This window comes from Mytilus californianus, unplaced genomic scaffold (assembly GCF_021869535.1).
Source record: "Mytilus californianus isolate M0D057914Y unplaced genomic scaffold, xbMytCali1.0.p SCAF_6, whole genome shotgun sequence".
NCBI classification, from domain to species: domain Eukaryota; kingdom Metazoa; phylum Mollusca; class Bivalvia; order Mytilida; family Mytilidae; genus Mytilus; species Mytilus californianus.
Genome location: NW_026262712.1, coordinates 32,484,501 through 32,509,311, shown reverse-complemented (window position 1 = coordinate 32,509,311; position 24,811 = coordinate 32,484,501). Strand labels below are relative to the sequence as shown.

General features: G+C 31.7%; 3 protein-coding genes and 1 long non-coding RNA gene across 6 annotated transcripts in view; 1 reads left to right on the top strand and 3 right to left on the bottom strand.

Annotated features, from left to right (window-relative positions):
• The window catches only part of LOC127705001 (uncharacterized), a 28,127-nt gene extending 5,865 nt beyond the window's left edge, over window positions 1-22,262 (top strand). The window contains exon 2 of the mRNA XM_052209249.1: window positions 20,348-22,262. Within this exon, the coding sequence (XP_052065209.1) occupies window positions 20,362-22,047 (1,686 nt within the window). The 5' untranslated portion in view covers window positions 20,348-20,361 and the 3' untranslated portion in view covers window positions 22,048-22,262. The remainder of the gene's footprint in view (window positions 1-20,347) is intronic.
• Window positions 1,097-10,073, bottom strand: LOC127705004 (uncharacterized). Of its 3 annotated transcripts, none has more exons than XM_052209253.1 (2): window positions 9,060-10,068; window positions 1,097-2,222 (listed from the first exon to the last, which is right to left on the bottom strand). In XM_052209253.1, the coding sequence occupies exon 2, from the start codon at window positions 2,150-2,152 to the stop codon at window positions 1,163-1,165; it is 990 nt and encodes a 329-aa protein (XP_052065213.1). In that variant the 5' UTR covers window positions 2,153-2,222; window positions 9,060-10,068; the 3' UTR covers window positions 1,097-1,162. The 3 variants fall into 3 exon arrangements, 2 of the variants coding, with proteins under 2 accessions (XP_052065213.1, XP_052065212.1); XM_052209252.1 differs by lacking the exon at window positions 9,060-10,068 and adding an exon at window positions 3,170-3,337; XR_007983602.1 differs by lacking the exon at window positions 1,097-2,222 and adding an exon at window positions 6,988-8,112 and having other exon boundaries at window positions 9,060-10,073.
• Window positions 13,127-14,979, bottom strand: LOC127705008 (uncharacterized). The gene is made up of 2 exons (XM_052209256.1): window positions 13,763-14,979; window positions 13,127-13,346 (listed from the first exon to the last, which is right to left on the bottom strand). Exons 1-2 carry the CDS (start codon window positions 14,010-14,012, stop codon window positions 13,174-13,176), a joined length of 423 nt encoding a protein of 140 aa, XP_052065216.1. The 5' UTR covers window positions 14,013-14,979; the 3' UTR covers window positions 13,127-13,173.
• LOC127705014 (uncharacterized) lies at window positions 15,499-18,696 on the bottom strand. Its single transcript, XR_007983608.1, has 2 exons — window positions 16,551-18,696; window positions 15,499-15,772 (listed from the first exon to the last, which is right to left on the bottom strand). It is a non-coding gene; the product is annotated as an uncharacterized LOC127705014 (long non-coding RNA).
• Window positions 22,263-24,811: the final 2,549 nt, after the last annotated feature.

The window sequence follows — 24,811 nt, the reverse complement described above, 5'->3', positions numbered from 1 at the left end:
GACAAAGTTAAGATACCGAAACAGTTTATAGAACAATGTGGAAAATGAAAGCCGTTCACTTTATTTTTCTCAAAAGAACAGTAGACCAGTAACAGTTAATGAATATGATGAAGTCAAAGGAGAAATAATTATATTATTGTATACATGTAGACTAGTGCAAGGCAGTTTCCAGTACGGTCACTTGAAGAAAAAAACGGAGTTATCCTAACAATTCGTACAGACTGAAGATAATTTCTGCAACAGATCTGTTTAAAAACGGCCCTTTTAAGAGCCATGCACATTTTTCAAAAAGAATCGTAATTGTTTTTGTTCGTTAAATCAAACAGAATCTTATTCTCAACCCAATTTATTTATATTATTGCACATTTAATTTTATTTCCTAATAGTTAAAATGTATCCTTTCAATGTGTCATACTCATAGGCTATATGGTGATGCATTATATTCACCCTACATATGAGGAGCTACCATTTTACTTATTTTATATGGGAGGGGGGGGGGGGGGGGTCTTTCAGACCAAATGATTATTTTCATTTGTTGCTAGGCAAGTGATTTCATATTACGTTTAACCATGTAACTTTTTTGAACAAATGTTTCATATACATGTATCTATGTAGGTTTATGAAATATTCATTACATCCCATATATTATCATGATTATAATATTTAATTTCTTATCAGGCCAGCAAATTATATGTTACAAATTAAATCCTTTATATAATAATCATGCACTTAATTATTTGAAAAAAATTGAATTAGAATTATATATTCCTTTAAATTTCTAAGTCCAAAATTCCACTGGAATATTTGCATTAAATCAAAACTCCACTGAAATGTAAACAATAATATTCCACTGGAAATTAATTGGAAAATCTTTGGAAGTTTCATTGGAAATTTCACTGATTTTCCATTGGTATTACAGTGTGAAAAATATTTTAGATGTTTTGGATGAAATTCTAATGGGATTCCATCGGAATATTTTTTTCCACTGAATACCAGTGGAATCCCGTACTCATTTTCAGTAGGGTAGACAAATGGACAGACTGAAACATCATATCCTTGGCAAATTCATTGTGTTGGGAGAATAATAAAACAAGTATCAGGGTAGACACAGTCAGGTTATAGGAAAACACAGACATATATTTATTTTTTGGCCATACAAAATTCATTCCTCAGTCTGAAAGTAGTCCTGAATGCATTTCACACTCTTTGGTGGTATCTTATTGTCCTGTAAGACAAATTTCAGTCCATTTACATCTCGTACAGATGCCAGTTTGAGGTGTTTCAACGATATACCATCTTTTCCTAGTTGCATGCAAACTGGCCTTGAAACAATTTTATTACTTAGTAAGTCAGAGTAGGAGTCCATGCAATTGTGGTATAAAATGGAAAATACATCATCAGATTTCACTAGTGAGGTAAATTTACTGTCGTATAATGTTTTTAATGAATCCACATCCTCTATTGCATTGTGGGCAGAGTAATTTTCTCCTACAAACTGTTTGACAAGAGTCTGCTGCTTAAAATTTTCTACATCATTTTTTGGAATATATTTTCTAGCCACTTTCATTGTGTCAATAAAACCTTTCACGGTTTCACAAAATGTCGAAAAACAAATTACATGAATTTCTTTCAATTTGTTAACAATTACAGGAATGTCAAAGTTACAAATGTTATGACCTAGTATAATTGGCTGGTTCTGTTCCTTTAAAAAATGTATAAAATCAAGTAGGGCTTTATGTAGTGTCACAGGTTCAACTATATCTCCTTGAACATACGTTTTATTTGTTCCATGGCTGTATGTTATACCAGTGATCTTACTGGCCTCGATCTGAATGTCCACTCTTGGGATGACATATCTGTTAAAACTATTTGAATTTGACTTAGCTGCTATCTGAATGATGTCGCTATTCCTACCCAAGCCTGTTGTTTCTAAATCAAAAAACACTTTGCATTCAGTGCCATCTAGATTAACAGGAAGTGGAATTTCTGTGGTTTGCTCAAGGTCCTGTTGACGATCAAATTCCATTTGAGATCCATAGGTTTTTCCTTCTCTTACCAGATGTTTACGCTCGTTCTTATTGCGGTTTCTTTTCTTTTGTATACGGCCAACTTTATATTCCTTTGAACTCTTTTTTTCTTTTCTTTTTTCCATTTTTTGTATCTCTTACAGAGGAAATTGACATTGTAAATTCTCCTGGAGAGAGGTTTGCTGCTTCATTGATCTAAAAAAATGCAACATAATTAAAATGTAATACATATATGCATTAAAATATTAAAAATCAAGAAAAAACAGTAGTCTCCATCGTGAACACATATTTTGACCTATAATGGTAACTCTTTATATATCGTGACTTGGATGGATAGTTGTTGCATTAGCACACATACCACATCTGATAATAATTTGAGAAGAAAGAAGATAATTGAGTTACATACTAGATAAACATGATTCGTGACTGTAAATTGTACAATGTATATCTGCAGGGCTAAAAAAGCAATACAGTAATCTCCTTGTATATAAACATTGGATGCAACATGTAACATGGTTTCAAAAAGATAAAAAAATTATTAAAGGAAAATGTGTAAGATGTCATGAATGCCTCCGCTGTAGCTTTGCAATTTTCCAAGTTAAAAAGGGACAGAACTATAGGTTGACAAATGAGTCACAACACAAATTTGAACTCTGTCTGAGTGTTGTGATTCTTATATGTATCAGTTCTATAAAAGTTGTATCAGACAAACTTATGTTAGAGTAAGGAAACAAAACAATTTGCAAGTTATAAAGGGCATGACTCTAGAACAATAAGTGACTCACTTTCCGTGATGAGGCAAACTTCAGTTAGAGTGAGGAAAGGAAAGAGGATGAGAGTAAGGTCAGACGGACAAAAAGACATGGAGTGGACATAAAGATAGTACTAAAAATTTAATTTTAATGAACTTTAGGTCAAGGTCTTAGTTACCAATCCTGGAACTTGACACAAGTGATATACCCACATACTAAAAATTCATTATATGCTATATCAAAAGATTAATAAAGTTATGGTCTGAACAGGCTTTTCTGAAAAGATGAAGAAGAAGAAAGAAATAGAAGAGGAAAGAAAAAGAAGCAATCATATTCAATCACTATGTCACCCTTCGTTCAAAAAGAAGATGTTAAAATTTTCATAGTTACCTTGGATAAGTAGCCATATCCTTCATTTTTCTGAAGCACAGCTGCAGATAGCCTGACAAGATAATTAAGTCTTAGATGCATGGGTTTTTTTGTTATTGGCTTTGAACTAGCTGTCAGTAATTGCAATGTGACATATTTGTTTTTCATTTATTGATTTTTTACATTAATTTGGCCATTAGTTTTCTTGTTTGAATTGTGTTGAATGTTGAACTTTGACATATGTATAATTGGTTTCTTTTTACAAATTGTGACTTGGATGGAAGAGGTGTCTCATTAGCACTCATACCACATCTTTTTATATCTATACATAAATTTGTGAATTGGGGCCTTTTATAGCTTACTATGTCATATGAGAATTGATCATTGTTAAATGCCTTTCTGTGACCCATAGCTGTTAATTTCTGTGTCATTTGCTCTCTAGTGTAGAGTTGTCTTAGTTATTGGTAATCATAAAACATATTTTTTATACTTGTATTCATTGTTGCTTAAGAATGTGATCTGACATGCAAATATATATACAAATTACCTTGATTTAGGGGCCTTTACAGATACAAGCTGGTTAAAGCTTTCATTTGACTGTGTAGATCCAAGATCATTTAAAGAATTACTCCTACCAATCATTTTTTGCACTAAATTATTCAATTCAACCTTTAATCCTTCAGACTTGAGCGGTTTCCCATTTGGTAAACTTTTATACCTAAAATGGAGTTGAATAAAATGAAAATAAAATTTACATTTCAAATTTTTATTTGCACAAAATACTTAGCCTGAAACTTTAGTGTTAATATTTAGTATAAGTATATGTTCAATATTTCTATACATGGGCGGATCAAGAAATTTTAAAACAGGGGCAGGAGTTGTTAAGAAAAAAGGGGAGTTCTTAGAACAAAAAATGGGTGCAGCTTGATACTACCGCAGAGGTCGAACCCTGAACAGTTGGGGCAAGTATGGACACAACATTCAAGCTTGATACAGCTCTGAATTTGAATTGTTATTAATATTTGACACAGCATAGATTTCTGACACAAAATGAATGTAGTCTAAGAAATTAAAATTTTTAAATTGGGCATTTACCTACTAAGGTCAAATATCCAAAATCTAAATACATGGTTAGATTAAGCATATCAAAGAACCTCAAGAATTCATTTTTTTAAGAAATCAAATAAAATTTAATATTGAACCCTTTTGACCTCAATATGGACCAATTTGATAACGGGACCCAAAATCAAAAATCTAAATACATGGTAAGATTCAGCATATCAAAGAACCCAATATATTCAATTTTTGTTGAAATCAAACAAAGTTTAATTTTGGACCCTTTGACCTTAATGTAGACCAATTAGAAAATGGGACCAAAAATTAAAAATCTAAATACAAGGTTAGATTCCGCATATCAAAGAACCCTAATAAGTCAATTTTTGATGAAATCAAACAAAGTTTAATTTGGACCCTTTGGACCTCAATGTAGGCCAATTTAAATGGGGTTCAAAATCCAAAAACTTAATACATGGTTAGATTCAGCATATCAAAGAACCCCATATATTCAATTTTTGTTGAAATCAAACAAATTTTAATTTTGGACCCCAATTTGGACTGACTTGAAAACTGGGCCCATAATCAAAAATCTAAATATATGTTTAGATTCAGCATATCAAAGAACCCCATGAATTCAATTTTTGTTAAAAACAAACAAAGTATAATTTTGGACCCTTTGGACCTTAATGTAGATCAATTTGAAAACGGGACCAAAAATTAAGAACCTAAATACACAGTTGGATTCGTCATATCAAAGAACCCCTATAATTCAATTTTTGATGAAATCAAACAAAGTTTAATTTTTGACCCTTTGGACCTCAATGTGGACCAATTTAAAAACCGGGCCAAAATCCAAAAACTTAATACACGGTTAGATTCAGCATATTAAGGAATCAATTTTTAGGATTGACATATGTATCATTGGTTTCACAAAAGTTTCTGTTACTCAGTTATATCCCTTTATGCGGCAAAGTTAAACAAAAAATAAATCAAACAATAATATTTAGTTTTTTTTTTCTTTTTAAGTACAACAGTAAAAACACAGTTAGTGAAACATGTCAGGATAATTTAACATGGATTAAAATGTCAAATCTGGCAATGTATCGTTCAATGTATATATAATCTGTTTATATGTTCTGTTCGTCAAATTTGGCCTCTATTGCTAGAAATAGAACATGCGAACTATAGCAATTAGAGGAAAAATACCTGGTAATGTTTAATGGTCACTTAAGGGGGTACCCAACACTATAATCCAAAAAAAAACTGTCGTTTAATTTTTCTTGTTTTTATCCCATTGATAAACTAGGCCAAGCTAAACATCTTATAAAAATTTCGAAGGATTTGAATCATACGTTTAAAAGATTTGGCAACTCGAATATGGCATCTTTTACATGCTAATATCAGCCAAATTTGGAAGTTTCAGAAATATGGGTATAGGGGTATATATGTTAAAAAATTTAAAATTGATCCTAAATTGACAATAGCATAGTTAATAGTGAAAACTGAGGCGAATTTTAGTTCACCTATTCCCTTTACTTGTATTTTTTTTATTCTGGATTTGAATTTTTGTCCGAATTTAAAAAGGGGGGTCTCAGATTCAGCCCCCCCACAGTGAATATGATGGGTCAAGTATTTGAAGAAAAAATTTAAAAAAAAAAAAAACGTGTCGTTTAATTTTTTTTTAAAACTAACCATTTGTAGTGCTATATCAGTTTGTAATTCTTGCAAAAATGTATAAATTTTATCCACCAGATTTTTTTTAATTATAGTTTTTTATAATACCACCACCCTCAATAAATAAGAGCAAGTTCCATTCTGATAATATATTTGGGGCATAGTTTTCTTGTCTTTTGACCTAGGGCTTAGATATTTTGCATGTTGAAGTATCATCATGAGGTAGAGTGTCACATATCAAGATGACTTTCATGTGACCTTGAAATTTGACCTCAAGGTCAAATATATGAATTTTTGATAGAAAACAAGGCCATATGCATTTTTGTTGTTGTTTTTTTTTTACCTAGGTCCTGTATCTTTTGTATGAGGATGTATCATAATGAGATGGAGTGTCCTGTGTTGTGATGATCTTCATGTGACCTTAAATTGACCTCAAGGTCATTTTTTTTTTTACTATTAACACTTTACCATGCCTTGTTGTTTTTTGACCTTGGACTTAGATCTTTGGTATGTAGATGTATCATCATCAGGTAATGTGTCTTGCACCATGATGACCTTCATGTGATCTTGAAATTTGACCACAAGGTCAACTTTATGTAGTTTTTAGCATGAAAATGACCAGGCCATGACTTTTGACCTAGGTCTTACATCTTTGGCAAATATGAATGTATTATCATGAAGTGGTGTGTTCCTTGCAAATTTGACCTTCATGAGACTTTAAAGTTTGGTTCATTTTATTTTAGTAGCTTCAGATAAATGATTTTTGAAATTTTTATTTCATAGGGTACAATATCCAACCACTAGTATATTTGACTTTGGCGGTCATTTTTTTGCAGATAAAAATGGCAAATTATTTATTTTTCAGTGTCAATTGAGCTGGGACTATAACTCAAAATATAAAAATGATAATGCAGGGAATCAAAATTTCATAGAAATTTGTAATATACACACTTATTGCATTCTTACCACCTTCCAAATTTCATTAAATTCTGTTGTGTGGTTGTTAAGGAGTTGAACTAACAAGAATAGGATATATATAGACAAATGGACAGACTGAAACATCATATCCTTGGCAAATTCATTGTGTTGGGAAAATAATAAAACAAGTATCAGGGTAGACACAGTCAGGTTATAGGAAAACACAGACATATATTTATTTTTTGGCCATACAAAATTCATTCCTCAGTCTGAAAGTAGTCCTGAATGCATTTCACACTCTTTGGTGGTATCTTATGGTCCTGTAAGACAAATTTCAGTCCATTTACATCTCGTACAGATGCCAGTTTGAGGTGTTTCAACGATATACCATCTTTTGCTAGTTGCATGCAAACTAGCCTTGAAACAATTTTATTACTTAGTAAGTCAGAGTAGGAGTCCATGCAATTGTGGTATAAAATGGAAAATACATCATCAGATTTCACTAGTGAGGTAAATTTACTGTTGTATAATGTTTTTAATGAATCCACATCCTCTATTGCATTGTGGGCAGAGTAATTTTCTCCTACAAACTGTTTGACAAGAGTCTGCTGCTTAAAATTTTCTACATCATTTTTTGAAATATATTTTCTAGCCACTTTCATTGTGTCAATAAAACCTTTCACGGTTTCACAAAATGTCGAAAAACAAATTACATGAATTTCTTTCAATTTGTTAACAATTACAGGAATGTCAAAGTTACAAATGTTATGACCTAGTATAATTGGCTGGTTCTGTTCCTTTAAAAATGTATAAAATCAAGTAGGGCTTTATGTAGTGTCACAGGTTCAACTATATCTCCTCGAACATACGTTTTATTTGTTCCATGGCTGTATGTTATACCAGTGATCTTACTGGCCTCGATCTGAATGTCCACTCTTGGGATGACATATCTGTTAAAACTATTTGAATTTGACTTAGCTGCTATCTGAATGATGTCGCTATTCCTACCCAAGCCTGTTGTTTCTAAATCAAAAAACACTTTGCATTCAGTGCCATCTAGATTAACAGGAAGTGGAATTTCTGTGGTTTGCTCAGGGTCCTGTTGACGATCAAATTCCATTTGAGATCCATAGGTTTTTCCTTCTCTTAACAGATGTTTACGCTCGTTCTTATTGCGGTTTCTTTTCTTTTGTATACGGCCAACTTTATATTCCTTTGAACTCTTTTTTTCTTTTCTTTTTTCCATTTTTTTTATCTCTTACAGAGGAAATTGATATTGTAAATTCTCCTGGAGAGAGGTTTGCTGCTTCATTGATCTAAAAAAATGAAACATAATTAAAATGTAATACATATATGCATTAAAATATTAAAAATCAAGAAAAAACAGTAGTCTCCATCGTGAACACATATTTTGACCTATAATGGTAACTCTTTATATATCGTGACTTGGATGGATAGTTGTTGCATTAGCACACATACCACATCTGATAACAATTTGAGAAGAAAGAAGATAATTGAGTTACATACTAGATAAACATGATTCGTGACTGTAAATTGTACAATGTATATCTGCAGGGCTAAAAAAGCAATACAGTAATCTCCTTGTATATAAACATTGGATGCAACATGTAACATGGTTTCAAAAAGATAAAAAAATTATTAAAGGAAAATGTGTAAGATGTCATGAATGCCTCCGCTGTAGCTTTGCAATTTTCCAAGTTAAAAAGGGACAGAACTATAGGTTGACAAATGAGTCACAACACAAATTTGAACTCTGTCTGAGTGTTGTGATTCTTATATGTATCAGTTCTATAAAAGTTGTATCAGACAAACTTATGTTAGAGTAAGGAAACAAAACAATTTGCAAGTTATAAAGGGCATGACTCTAGAACAATAAGTGACTCACTTTCCGTGATGAGGCAAACTTCAGTTAGAGTGAGGAAATGAAAGAGGATGAGAGTAAGGTCAGACGGACAAAAAGACATGGAGTGGACATAAAGATAGTACTAAAAATTTAATTTTAATGAACTTTAGGTCAAGGTCTTAGTTACCAATCCTGGAACTTGACACAAGTGATATACCCACATACTAAAAATTCATTATATGCTATATCAAAAGATTAATAAAGTTATGGTCTGAACAGGCTTTTCTGAAAAGATGAAGAAGAAGAAAGAAATAGAAGAGGAAAGAAAAAGAAGCAATCATATTCAATCACTATGTCACCCTTCGTTCAAAAAGAAGATGTTAAAATTTTCATAGTTACCTTGGATAAGTAGCCATATCCTTCATTTTTCTGAAGCACAGCTGCAGATAGCCTGACAAGATAATTAAGTCTTAGATGCATGGGTTTTTTTTTTGTTATTGGCTTTGAACTAGCTGTCAGTAATTGCAATGTGACATATTTGTTTTTCATTTATTGATTTTTTACATTAATTTGGCCATTAGTTTTCTTGTTTGAATTGTGTTGAATGTTGAACTTTGACATATGTATAATTGGTTTCTTTTTACAAATTGTGACTTGGATGGAAGAGGTGTCTCATTAGCACTCATACCACATCTTTTTATATCTATACATAAATTTGTGAATTGGGGCCTTTTATAGCTTACTATGTCATATGAGAATTGATCATTGTTAAATGCCTTTCTGTGACCCATAGCTGTTAATTTCTGTGTCATTTGCTCTCTAGTGTAGAGTTGTCTTAGTTATTGGTAATCATAAAACATATTTTTTATACTTGTATTCATTGTTGCTTTAGAATGTGATCTGACATGCAAATATATATACAAATTACCTTGATTTAGGGGCCTTTACAGATACAAGCTGGTTAAAGCTTTCATTTGACTGTGTAGATCCAAGATCATTTAAAGAATTACTCCTACCAATCATTTTTTGCACTAAATTATTCAATTCAACCTTTAATCCTTCAGACTTGAGCGGTTTCCCATTTGGTAAACTTTTATACCTAAAATGGAGTTGAATAAAATGAAAATAAAATTTACATTTCAAATTTTTATTTGCACAAAATACTTAGCCTGAAACTTTAGTGTTAATATTTAGTATAAGTATATGTTCAATATTTCTGTACATGGGCGGATCAAGAAATTCTAAAACAGGGGCAGGAGTTGTTAAGAAAAAAGGGGAGTTCTTAGAACAAAAAGTGGGTGCAGCTTGATACTACCGCAGAGGTCGAACCCTGAACAGTTGGGGCAAGTATGGACACAACATTCAAGCTTGATACAGCTCTGAATTTGAATTGTTATTAATATTTGACACAGCATAGATTTCTGACACAAAATGAATGTAGTCTAAGAAATTAAAATTTTTAAATTGGGCATTCACCTACTAAGGTCAAATATCCAAAATCTAAATACATGGTTAGATTAAGCATATCAAAGAACCTCAAGAATTCATTTTTTTAAGAAATCAAATAAAATTTAATATTGAACCCTTTTGACCTCAATATGGACCAATTTGATAACGGGACCCAAAATCAAAAATCTAAATACATGGTAAGATTCAGCATATCAAAGAACCCAATATATTCAATTTTTGTTGAAATCAAACAAAGTTTAATTTTGGACCCTTTGACCTTAATGTAGACCAATTAGAAAAGGGACCAAAAATTAAAAATCTAAATACAAGGTTAGATTCCGCATATCAAAGAACCCTAATAAGTCAATTTTTGATGAAATCAAACAAAGTTTAATTTGGACACTTTGGACCTCAATGTAGGCCAATTTAAATGGGGTTCAAAATCCAAAAACTTAATACATGGTTAGATTCAGCATATCAAAGAACCCCATATATTAAATTTTTGTTGAAATCAAACAAAGTTTAATTTTGGACCCCAATTTGGACTGACTTGAAAACTGGGCCCATAATCAAAAATCTAAATATATGTTTAGATTCAGCATATCAAAGAACCCCATGAATTCAATTTTTGTTAAAAACAAACAAAGTATAATTTTGGACCCTTTGGACCTTAATGTAGATCAATTTGAAAACGGGACCAAAAATTAAGAACCTAAATACACAGTTGGATTCGTCATATCAAAGAACCCCTATAATTCAATTTTTGATGAAATCAAACAAAGTTTAATTTTTGACCCTTTGGACCTCAATGTGGACCAATTTAAAAACCGGGCCAAAATCCAAAAACTTAATACACGGTAAGATTCAGCATACTAAGGAATCAATTTTTAGGATTGACATATGTATCATTGGTTTCTTTTTACAAATTGTGAATTGGATGGAAGAGGTGTCTCATTAGCACTCATACCACATCTTATATCTATTAATTCTTTGAGAAATGAGACAATACAGAAAACAAGAGGCTCTCAAGAGCCTGAATCGCTCACCTGTTAAAACCTGGTTAAATCTTTCATCAATGATTAGTTTTGCTTTTCAATATATATTAATGAGTGGCTTAAAAATGCCACTTCAATGTTCATTGTATCTGTCATATTTTCTTCAAAAGCAAATAAATGCATTTTACCCATATGTTCCATTTTAGCCATAGTTTCTATGTTTCTTGACGTACAAGGAAATAAAATACAAAATTTATACTAGATTCATTTCTTTTTTTAAAGTTAAAAAACATAAACAACTTGTATAAAATTGTCCTTAAAGGGCAATAACTTCTTAAGGGGTCAATTGACAATTTTGATCATATGAAACCTTTTTGTAGATCTTACTTTATTGGACATTTTTTGCTGTTTACAGTTTATCTTTATCTTCAATAATATTCAAGATAGCAACCAAAAACTGCAAAATTTCCTTCAAATAACCAATTTAGTGGCAGCAACCCAACAATGTTTGTCTGAAAAAGTCTGGGATGATAGATCTTGACCTTTTAAACATTTTTACCCCATGTCAGATTTTCTCTAAATGCTTTAGTTTCTGAGATATAAGCCAAAAACTGCATTTGACCCCTATGTTCTATTTTTAGCCATGGCGGCCATGTTTGTTGATTGATAAAAAATTCGGATATAATTCATAAACTAAATTCCTAAAGGAACATTTATTTAAAGTTAAGAAGTATTAGGCACAATAGTTTCAGAGGAGAAGATTTTTTAATGTTAGCAAACTTGATGAACAAATTGTGTAAAATTGTCTTTAAAGCTTTAAGGGCAATAACTCCTTAAGCGGTCAATTGACAATTTTGGTCATTTAACTTTTTTGTAGATCTTAATTTGCTGAACATTATTGCTGTTTACAGTTTATATCTATCTATAATAATATTCAAGATAATAACAAAAAACTGCAAAATTTCCTTTAAACTACCAATTTAGTGGCAGCAACCCAACAATTGGTTGTTCGATTCGTCTGAAAATTTCAGGGCTGATAGATCTTGACCAATTGAACAATTTTACCCATTGTCAGATTTGCTTTAAAAGCTTTAGTTTTTGAGATATAAGCCAAAAACTACATTTGACCCCTATGTTCTATTTTTAGCCATGGCGGCCATGTTTGTCGATGGATCAAAACTTTGGATACAATTTATAAACTACATACCCTAAGGAACATTTATTTTAAGATTGAAGGTATTTAGCCCAGTAGTTTCAAAGGAGAAGATTTTTGAAATAGTTTACGACGACGACGACAGACGAACGCCAAGTGATGGTATAAGCTCACATGGGGCCCTTCGGGCCCCAGTAAGCTAACAATATGTTGTCAATACCAGTATAGAAGATCTTACGTAAATGTTTCTGGATCTTGATGATAGCTACACCAGTCAGCATCTTTACAATTTTCATGTGATCCAAAAATATCTGGTACAATTCTTTGCAGCCCAATCTTAATGTCATCTTCATTGTCACCTCCCTTAATGGAATACATAAAGCACCTCAAAATATTTTTTTGTTTCATCCTTTTGCAATTCTTTTAACTACAAAATAAGAAACAAATAATTAATGTAAAAAAAAAATTTAAAAAGTCTTCTTTTTTTTATTGCTTATCTGTCTATACTATTGAGGGAGCAAGCACCCTTCAGACTTTTATGGGGCATGAACTAAATCTTCAATCATGGATTCATGCATCTGCCTTTTAATTTTCAGAAAAAAAGGGTCCTAGTTTCTATTTTTTAAGTCCGGCCTTTTTATTCTAAACTTCATAAAGCCTCACTAAAAACTATTTGGTCGTTCCATAAGCCATGAAGATTACTCATATATATACTAATAGTTCTTTCAATTTTCAATGTAATGTTTGTGAATTCAGATAACACAAAAATGCAAAGATCTTTACATGTCTTTGAACAACACAAAATTGAAATTTCATTGTAATGTTTTTTTTAGAGTTTGTAGTCTTGACAGATCAATATAATAAGATCTATAAGTATGATTTGATTTGGTAAAGGATGGGCTTAAGCCTTTTCATATCATAGACATACTCGTAACACTAAAATTAATTTGTGAAAATACCTCTTTGAAATATTATATTTGCTTGTTGATATACCCTTCTTTACATGGTTCTGGTCATCTTTTTTCTTTATATTTTCAAACTCAACTTCAAGTCTGGCTGATGTTGCTGCATCATTATCAGCATGTATGACTGAAATGAAGATTGAAGAATTATAAACCTACAAAAAGGCAACACAACAGCGGTCAAGATATACAACTGCAAGCATATTTTTTTTATTTGGAAAATAGTGATAGCTGTTATATTCTGCCTTATTTAATTACATGTAGCTAATGTAAATAAAGCAACTAAAATAAATATAAACTGGATTTTTACATGCAATTGCTTATGTTATATCATTAACAACAAAATTAATTGATTCTTTGTCATAAAAGTGTAAGAACAAAATCTTAGTTTCCTGTGAAAATCACAAAATATTCACCTTTCAAATTTAAAAGTATTGTTGAAAGAAGAGTTATTTCCCTTTATATGATATTTTCAATGCATTTTGGGGAACTCATTACATGAAATTGTATTTCAAAATTCTTTATTTTGAATATGAGACATACCATTAATTTCACATTCATCACCTTTTAATCTGTGGGCCATAGAAACCGCCATATCTGCCTCCATGGATTTACTAGAGCCATGCCAATTCAACTGACACTCATGCTCCGGAACAGTCTCTTTTCTATTAAGATGGAATTCACAAACCTTACAAGTCTTACTCCTTAAATCAAAGGACAACACCTTTCCTGTCTCCTTTCCAATAAAAGTTGCATGTCCTGCAAGAATTAAAGTAAAAGGTATTACATACATGATGCAATGATAAACAGTTTAGTAAATATTTTTTTGAAGTTTGGTTTCAATTTGTTTAGAAGTGTAGGATAATGGATATTTTAATGAAAGGTTCACAGATGTAATGTTACAGATTAATATGACGGACAGATATTGATAATAAGGAGCCTGTAGTTCAGTGGTTGTTGTTAGTTTACATCTGTCATATTTTCTTCATAAATTGTTTTGTTATTATTTACGCCGTTAGTTTTTTCATTTGAATTGTTTGGTATTTTTCATGTTGGATATAAGTTTTTCTCATTATTGAAGGTTTTATAGTTGTCTAGCTATAATTGCCTACTTCCAATTCATTTGAGCTCTGGTGGACAGTTGAGTCACTGGCAATCATGTAACACATCTTACTTCTATAATGTATGCAAAATGATGGCAAAAGCTCACCTATTTGCTATAATTGAACCAGGTAAGTTAAAGAGATCTAGCCTAGGGATTGAATAAAAATAAGTATGGGAAGATATTTCTTTAACTACAGCTTCTTACATGTCTTATATCAAACTAAATAGTGAAATTAATTCTTTGTCCAATTAAGTTATTTATATTAATAATTGATTCAGCAAAATTTAACAAAATACAGTAATTAAATCATGAATGTCAGACATTAAATTATATAATATGAATGCTGTTTATTTACATGTATTACTATTATAATTCCAACCGGAGCCTCTCTTTTGCCAGTCGCCGTCAAAACTTGCTTCAATCTAAAAAAGATTGCATTTCTAATAAAAAAAAGTCCCAGCAAGTTTTTTATAGATTGACCTTAAACATTTACCTTCACCTTTAGGATACCTAGTTTTGTAGTAAGCTACAAATACATTATTAAGAACACAAACAAATCTTTTGGATGCATATGTATGCAGAAACAAACATTTGCAGTGACTGCACACCAAATACACAATTAGAAATTATTGTTTTTGTGGTCCTTAAAGAAATTCTGCTGGTCCTCACTGTTAAATCTACTGAAAAAATTTCAAAAATTGTGCTGTCCTGTGCAATTTTAGGTGGTGAAAAGTCTTGATCTGTACATGCATGTACATGTATTGTTGTTTATTCTGTCTGTCTCACACTTATACCTAAATGATTATTGTATTTTTTGTAATTAGGACAATATTTACTAAGGGGACACATTTTAATATTACAAATTTACTCTTCTGTGAAACTGTTATTTGTTTAATAATTCTTTGAATGATTCTTGATGCATGAAACCATGAAATAATAAAAAATCAGCTTCACTTCAAAAACATGTTTGATGTTACTTTGAAGTTTCTTATGACATACCTGTACATATATACAATGTAGCATTACATGATCAAATTGCATTATAATTCTCATATATATTACCTAAGTCCCTTGAATTAAATCTAGGATCTAGGACTTTCTAGATGTACTCCATAAAAAGTTATACAATATAAGGTTTGTTTGGTTTTTTTTTTTTTGGGGGGGGGGGGGGGGGGGGTGGGGGGTAAAAAAGACTTAGTTTTTTAGAAAGGGGCATCCAGTCTGGATATTCCACTTTGTGTGCATACATTTAATACTTACATTGCCATTTGTGCTAAGTGACTTTTCCTCTCTTTGTGCCATATTGCACGACTGGATTGTTACATTTTTAATCTGTCCACTTAATTCTTTCTCTTTTTTCCTTAATGTGCTCTCTGTAATGGATGGCAGGTTACATTCTGCTAGAAAGTTCTGCAGATGAGTTGGGCCCATCCCTGCATGTATCATTCCTTTAATAGAATATGAGGTATTATTAAAATTGAGAAAGAAAATTGATGTCTTAATAATGGAAAATGTACACACCTGCATTTCTAAGACTAAGAAACAGTTGTGTTATAAACAAAGAAAAGATGGTAATTTGTTTCTCTTAAAATTGTAAAATTCTTTAAAATTTCCTAGACTAAAGATATATTAACAGGACACAGGCTGACAGTCCTGTGCTAATTTCTCTGACTTGGCTTACAAAACATCATCTAAGAATATTTGCATGATATGATAATGTACATATAGTTGTACATTTAATGGCCAAGCCCTAAAAAAAATATTTCACAGTTTATAACTAGTTATTATAACTCTTTTCAAAGCCTACTTTGACTATGAAAAAGATAAGAAGGGAGGGGTTGAAAGTTGTTGATGTTCATTAAACAATGACAATGTTTTCAACAATTAATTTGCTATAAGGCACAGGCATTTGTCTCAGAAAAAATCCTAAATACCTTAATCTAAAAAGTTTTCCCAACACCCCAATTTGCCCAAGTATGCAAGCAGCATGCACTGTTGAGTTAGCTATATATATAGACACATTAGTTGTAATTGCCCCCAAGGACTCAATATTAATCTATTTATTAAACAAAAATCATGAATGCATTTAAATATAATTATGAAAAATAAACAATGCAACATGTTAATTATAAATAAAATGTAAACAGTAAAACTGTAAATATTAGCATCATACAGGCTATTATAATTTACAAGCATGTGATATAATCATATAGTTTCTATACCTACCTATGGAAGCTTTTGTGTTGATGTCATAACTTCCAGATGGCCCCCTCTTCCCAAACTGGACATCAGTTACAGTATGACACAGTTCACAATCCACCATCAGTAGACCACCTAGCCCAAACAGTCGTTCTCCTACAATATTTGACAGGTGAAGCGGACACTTGCAAGTGCAGCAATACATTACTTTTGCTAGGACATTCAACTCAACAATTCTTCTCCTCATTGTCCAAGATTTTGACACATCAGACTTGTTATCATCTTCCAATTCAGCCTCGGCCCCAACATCAAGAAACTCGTATACGTAATTGCCATGATCATTACGCAAGCCGACTTGCGGAGAATCTTCCAATTTCCTGCCATCATTTAACCATTTGAAGTAATCTGAACGATTTGATTTCTTATCGGCAGATTTAGACCTCGAAAATTTACCAAACGGATCACGTTTACGCTGTTCCATTATAACATTGATGTATCGTCTGCTTCATATCAACAGGTAAACAACTATTCAAGGTCAATAAAACGCTTGTAATATGAGGCGTATTTTAAAACGCTATATTGACGTAAGTTAATTCAGAATTTCAGTCAGAGTTATCTTTTCTTAGGTGTACGGTACCCCCTTAATGCCCCTGAAATTTAGATTTTTGTATTTTTTACTGCTGTTTTTTGCCATTATTTTGAAAACAATCAGAGCAAAGTTAAAAGAGTATTTTTCCAAAAATGAAGATCAGCATGGCAAGATCTATCTACCCAAAACATTCTAAAAACTCTAAATCGAGTTATTATCTATGAATTGTACGTTTTTACCAGTGTTTTATTATTATTTATTATTTTATTATTTTATCATACACAGTCATCTCAGTACCAGAATCTATGACAAACGAGACGAGTTTAGTTTTAAAATTATAAATTTCCCCCACCTTAGTAGCAATATACCAACTTCACCTGCATATGGGATATACATTTCCCAACTTATTCGATATTCAAGAGCTTGCAGCTCCTACTCAGACTTTGTAAAACGTCACCAGTGTCTGAGCAGAAAGTTGATGAACCAGGGGTATGTCAAAGAACGTCTCGTCCTTTTTCTAAAAAAGTTCATCGGAAGGTACCAAGACCTTGTTGATAAATATTCCGTATCAACTTCACAAATAATACATGATGGTCTTGAAGTATAGATTCTGCATACTGACGTTGTTTATCATCTTAACAACGTGTAATATTGTTCTTTCATTTGTCTTTGTTCTATTATTAATATTACTTTTACTGTTTGGTTTGTTTTCTGTGATATCCATTTGACGTGGCTAGGTACTCATACATCCCGTCAATGTGTTTGTATTATCTTTCATTCTTGCTGGTGTGTTTTGTATATGCGACTTTTTGTGTTAACGTGGTTCTTATAACGTGACTCTGTACTTTAAAAGATCCCGTCATTATGTTATTGTTCTATTATATGTCATTATGTTATTGTTCTATTATAAATTTGAAAATACTTTGAACGACAAACGACAAATTTATTTTACTCGCGTAGTGGTATTTACCATATGTGGATTCTTTAAAATTCTAAAGAACTTTTGGACAATTTTAAATCTCGGTCTATTTCTGAAATTAATTCTAACATAACTTTTGATTTTTTAACCCTGTATACCAACATTCCCCATGTGAAATTATAAAATTGTTTTGAATAAACATTGAATGACAAACTTTTTTCTTATGTGACGTTTACATTTTCTGACGTCAGACACGCGAAGCAATGAATGTGGTTTTTAATTTGATAGATGCTTTTGTGCTTTTTTTGTAAATAATTGTTTGTTTTGATATTGTAACACAGTGATGACTGCTGTACCCATATTTTGACTATTTTATTTATAATGTCTGTTTTGTTCACGCATCGTTGTAAATATAACGGAATTTGATAAGACTGTCGTACAAGTGAGAGGTTTAGCGCTATAAAACCAGGTTCAATCCACCATTTTCTACATTTGAAAATGCCTGTACCAAGTCAGGAATATGACAGTTGTTGTCCATTCGTTTGATGGGTTTTGTCATTTGATTTTGTCATGTGATTAGGGACTTTCCGATTGAATTTTCCTCGGAGTTCAGTATTTTTGTGATTTTACTTTTTATTGATATCTATAAAAGTATAAGAACTAGTCTGTGGTTCAAAATGTAAATTGCAAAATTGTTAAAAAAGGACAAGATGTTTTAAACCGAATATTTGTAGAAAAATCATATTTCTCGTTTTGATGAAATTGATCTAGATTATTCGTTTTGTTGGATTTGTTAAAGTTTTGGAAGCTATCGTGGTTATCTTGGATATTTTAGAAGCTTCTTTCAATATTTTATGGCAAAAATTAGCCACACAGCAAAATTATCTACTTTTATTTACTAAAATGATGTTAATCTCTTTCGGAGTTATTACTCCTAATAAGTCCATTTTTCCATTTTTTGTGTGTTATCAAATCTAAAGTTATTAAGTTTAAAGTTTAAATGATTAAAATGATCAGTGTGACAAGATCTATATACATTTGAAAAACTAATGAAATTCTGACACAATGTTTTGGAGTTGTTGCCCTTGAAATGTCGATTTTTTTCAATATTTGCCGCTTTCAACTATCTCAAAACCTTCAGGAAGTAGGCAAAATATGTAAATTGCAAAATGTTTAGAAACACAAACAAATAACTTGGGAAATGGATTCTTAATATGAGTTGTTGTCCTTGAATGTCAAGTTTAACCATTGGTTTTATTTATAGCTTTTTTCTAAAAACAATGATAATAAGAGTAAAAAAGTAAACAGCAAGAATAACGAGAACGGTAAGATCTAATACAAGTTTAACATCACCAATATGTGAAATTTATTTCTTTTTGATTTATAGCTCTTACATAACCCATTAACTGCTTTTTGGCAATTATATTGAAAACTATAATATATAATGATAGACAGCTAACGTGACCAGCATACCAAGACCTGCAAATACATATGGTAGACAGAAATTGTAAATCGATTCTGTATGCCCTTGAATGACAATATTTGTCAAGTTTATAGGTTTTGGTAGTATTTTCTTAAACACTATTCTAAAATAATGAGAAATGCCATTATGGTAAACAGCAACATTCATAAGCAACACACACCCTACGTAAAAGTCAAACGTCGGTAATCATGGTAATTGTCAATCGACTCATAATAGGAGTAATTGCCCTTAAACGACGGTTTTAATCCATTTGTGTTTTTTAGCCATTATTTTAAAAACTATTCTAAACATTTAGTACTGCACATAGGGAAAATGTTCATCAAACCAAAATTTACAAATAAGTCAGATAGACAAACATGATCAAATAAATCCTTATTTCAGCATGACTGACACATATTTTTATTAATTGTTTGTGCTTTTGACTTATTTCACGAAAACTATTGCAGATACAGAGAAATTATAAAAAGTGAAACTGATCAATCCAATAAAAAAAGCTGATTGTATATAATGTGAATATTAATATCAAAATGACATATTTGTCAGTTGAGCGTGTCAGTTTCTTAGAAGACTCTATTCTTTAGATGTCAAAAGTCAATCCATTTCTTTCTTTAACACATACTCCTTAAATATGCATTTTAAAATCTATATTGAAGTTTACGAAATTCAACTTAAATCATAAAAAAAATTGTTTAGTAAAGTTTCTTCTTCTTTAATGAATTGCAAAAGACAAATTCAAATAATCCTCTAATTGATGATGGGATACATGTATGTTAAGAGATCATAGAATACATTATTAATTGTAATGCATTGTAATTGAATTATTTTGTTTCCAGTTTTATTGTTTACAATGGCATCATCGACACCCGTGTGTGGTGTATGTGATCAAAGTAATATTACCAAACCATCCATAATCTGGTGTTTTGAATGTGACGAAGGGCTTTGTTCAGAATGCAAAGATCACCACAGTAGGTCAAAGGGAACACGAAAACATTACACCGTACTAATAAGTGAATACCAGGAAATACCAAGTGACATTGTCAAAATCACTCAAACCTGTGGCAAACATAATGAGAAGTACACATTTTATTGCAAAAAGCATGAAAGTCTTTGCTGTGGTAGTTGCATTGTAGAAAATCATATGGAATGTCGAGACTTCGACAAGTTGGCTGATGTAATTCAAAACACTAAACTTTCGAATGCCTTTTACGAAATAGAACAATTATTAGTAGAACTTTCCGACAATATTCAAATTATTCGAAATGATAGAGAACACAACTTGAAGAGGTTATCCGAAAAGAAAATGCAAATTGAACAAGAAGTGAAACAAACAAGGATTACAATCAACAACCATTTAGACAAAATACAAGACGACATTATGAAAAAGTTAAATGAAACCGAAGCAAATGAAAATAAGATAATTAGCGAACTACTGAACTTATTGAAGGAAAATGAAAGAGAGATAATTGAATTCCGAACAAACATTGAAAATATCAAGCAACATGCTACAGATCTACAGACATTTATTTCTATGAAGGAGCTAGAAAAAAATGTCTCAATCAAAGACGAATTCCTGCAGTCTGTGATTAACAGCGAAAAGTTTAAAGACCGCGAACTGTCGTACAATACAAATTCCGCCATGCAAGATTTAGTTAATCGTATCAAGAACTTTGGAGAAGTAAAGATTGAGAAAAAACCATGCGATGTAGTCCTCACAAGGAGGAAAGACAAACAAGCCCAAATAATGCTTCTGCACATATCATCCAGGTCAGTCGACAATATTAATTTGAAGCTGCTTCAAACTATAAATACAACAGGAAAGAACATTACGGGTTGTTGCATGTTACCAGATGGTAAAATGGCGTTTTTGTCTTACTTTGGTGGAGCTGTAAGAGTATTCAACCTAGACGGCACCAACGACTTTGAATTGATTACACCGACATTTGCATTCGACATAGCCTACATCAGTCACGACAACACACTTGCTGTAACATCAGGCGAGTCAGGTAGGAAATGTATCACAATCATCGACATACAAAACAAACAAATCAAGAAAACAATACCAGTTGATTCTCAATATTATGGCATAGCAGTGACAGATGGCAAATTCATTTGTTCTGCTGAAGGAAAAGGAATTCAACTGATCAATCCGCACAACAACTCAACAATTGATATAGTCCGCGATAAAATACCAGCGTGCTGTTACGTGGCAATATTTGGTGACAAAATGTACCATACAAATAACCAATCAAACAACGTTACATGTTATGATCTACAAGGTACAGAACAATGGAAATTTAAGAATGAAAAAGTCCTCAGGGGTCTGAGTGGTATAACTGTCGACAATGATAGTAATGTATACGTAGTAGGAGAATATTCGAAAAAAGTAGTAGTTATATCTTCTGATGGACAACAATACAAAGAGTTAGCCAGTGATGGTCTTTCCCATCCTGTGTCTATTGATTATAACAGAACTACAAATCAATTACTGGTTTCGAATTTTTACGACAAGGCATTTACTTTTACTTTGATTTGAATATTTATCATTTAAGCTGCCAAATGATTTTATTTACACCACCGAAGTTGTAATAGAAGCATGGAAAATCGTTATTGTAATAGTTTTTTTCAAACTCTTTTAATTGTTTGTCTAATGATCATTGATGTTCTCATACCGAGATATATAGTCTAGTTTAGATATACTGTTTAACTAATTAAATTACTTAATAGAATAAATATCATTTATACTAAGTTTCTCATGAATTTTTGTATGAACCAAGTCAGAGCTTGACCGCCCTACACGCTTGTTATGCTTAAAAAGAAAAATGAGATCTACAGTATTTAGATAACAACTCATGTTTCTTGTGTATTTTTAAAATACTGCATGCAGTTTTGTATGAAGCAACTCGTAACTTTGAACACTGCATCTTTTTTTTTTTCATTTGATAATAACTCACATGTATCTTTATAAAAAATAAAGAAATGTCGTATGGATGTAAGCATTTACAGGCAACCGTTCGGCCTTCGAAAATCAGAAAAACCCACACCATATATAAAAGGCCCCGACATGAACAATATGGAACCATTCACATTCAATTGAGAAAACTAGCGGTCTGAATTATAACAAAACAATTTACAAAAAACAACTATGACAGAGATGAGCCAACGACAAAAACTGAACCACAAGCTCCTGACTTGGGACGGACACATACCAAAAATAGCGGTGTTAAACATGTTTAAAGGCGCCAACCCTCCTCCTAACCTGGGACAGTGGTGTAATATAATAACATTAGAACACACTATAAAAATCAGTTGAAAAGGGCGTAATTCATAACATCGATACAAAGCAGAAAAAAATCTAACGAAACACAGACCGGACTCAGCAGGGTAATTATACATCCCTTACAACAAAAAAGACACACGCTATCTGAGACAACTAGCAGTTACTGACGGCTAGTTCAGAGCCAATAACAACTAATAAAAAATCCTGTATCTAAGACTAATACATCAATCAAGTACACATCAAATATCCAATTGATTTAGTGTAAAGACGTCATTAACAGTCAGAGAAAATATGGCCGTGTGAAATGCCAAAACATAGGTATCAATAGATTATAGTACCGTGAAAGTGCATATGTGTATACCAATAATATTTAGTATTGTTTTAATTTACTGATAACAGAATCAATATTTATACAAATAAAAACAATATTCAAAGATCTAATTACAGTATTAAATTGGTAAACCAGTGATACATAGATTATGCTAATTGAAATCTAAAAGGTCACTACAGACACGGGCATAGCGAACGAGTTGGAGATAAATGAACATCGTAAGACGGTGTCAAAGGAATATCACCTTCCTCAAAAGTTTTTTTTACATAAATGTGTACATCAACCGAAACTCCTTATCACTGTTAAATATATTACGCAATCAAAGGTATCAGATAGAATTGATATACGTGCTTAAAAAAGAGAAGTTCTTTAAAAATTACCGATGACAGCTGCAGTTATTCCTTAAGCATAATTACGGTATAATTATCAACGAATAATAATATAAGGCGGAATAAAAGGATATGTGAGGTTTCAGTCAATGAGATATCAACCTAAACTATAGATAAAATAAAAGGCATCTTGAGGCCAACATAACCAAGTGTCTATCCGATATATCAAGCATTAAATTGTCCAGAGACTACAAAATCAGAGAATATCAAAGATCATTCATAACTACATCTTTGTATAATGAGGTATTTTCTTGAATCTTACTTATTGTCAACACGGAGTATAATAGAAAAGAACACATCTGGAGTATCCATCCAGGACACAAAATCAGACCTTGCAAAACAAAAAACACAAAAGCAAAGGAACAACGCTTTTATTGCTGTTCTTCATCTCCAAGATACAGTAAGACTTCGGCATGGAGCAAAACTTTTACCTCACTGCAAGTTTAAGACGGCCCTTAACACCGGTTTGAGCGGAGTTGGTCGCGGTATAAGTATACTATCTCGATTGTATCTACTATCCAGTATGCTGACTGAACACTTACAGACAGATAAAAGGTAGGATTTTTGTTCTTATTTGTTATTTGCATGCGATTGTAGACTATTAATACATATGTTACTACTTTTCGATTGTGAGATGTTGAACTTTCTACAACCTTTCTAGATTAATGGAGAAAACGTTAAAATGCACGGCAAATAATGAATATAGTGACCCTTAGCCCGAATTTGTTTAAACTTTAATTAAATTATACACATTGTATGGAAAGAAACATATGGAAATAAAGATATATACATGGAGATTGCAAGATAAGTAATTTGTTCGACCAAAAATATTTGTTTTTCTATGCATGGAGCTAAATCATTATTATAACGTTCATTTTTACTTATTTATTTATTAATCTAGAACGGATGTAGAAAGTATAACACCTCACAATCTAAAATAGTAATATGTTTATTTATTATCGAGTCGATACATTTTTACCGTAGTAGTTTAAACACAATTAAAGAGATAGTTTCTCTTTGTGTTCACACGGAGGTAAAGCGAAGACTACTAATCACCTACTTGAGGTCCCTTTAGCAAGAGAAAGATAGAAATTACTAAAACAGCTTCAGCTGAATTTTGTATGACTGGTGACTTGGAAAATTGGTACCTGAATTGCTCTTAAACTTTTAAGTGTATTTTTAACTTTCAGATGTTTAAAAATACCATTTGGACGTTTTAGTACTTTCTTATATATAAAGTAGTCTTAAACTACATGTCTTGTGCACAGAAAGCTAATTGTATACCTATACGGTGGTCGAG

Bases quoted from the DNA above. Each gene is read 5' to 3' on its own strand.
- LOC127705004 (XM_052209253.1), bottom strand. From the start codon at position 2,152: ATGGAAAAAAGAAAAGAAAAAAAGAGTTCAAAGGAATATAAAGTTGGC.
- LOC127705008 (XM_052209256.1), bottom strand. From the start codon at position 14,012: ATGTATGTAATACCTTTTACTTTAATTCTTGCAGGACATGCAACTTTT. The intron at 13,347-13,762 runs GTATGTCTCATA...TCTTCATTTCAG, and splicing joins TGATGAATGTGAAATTAATG to TCATACATGCTGATAATGAT.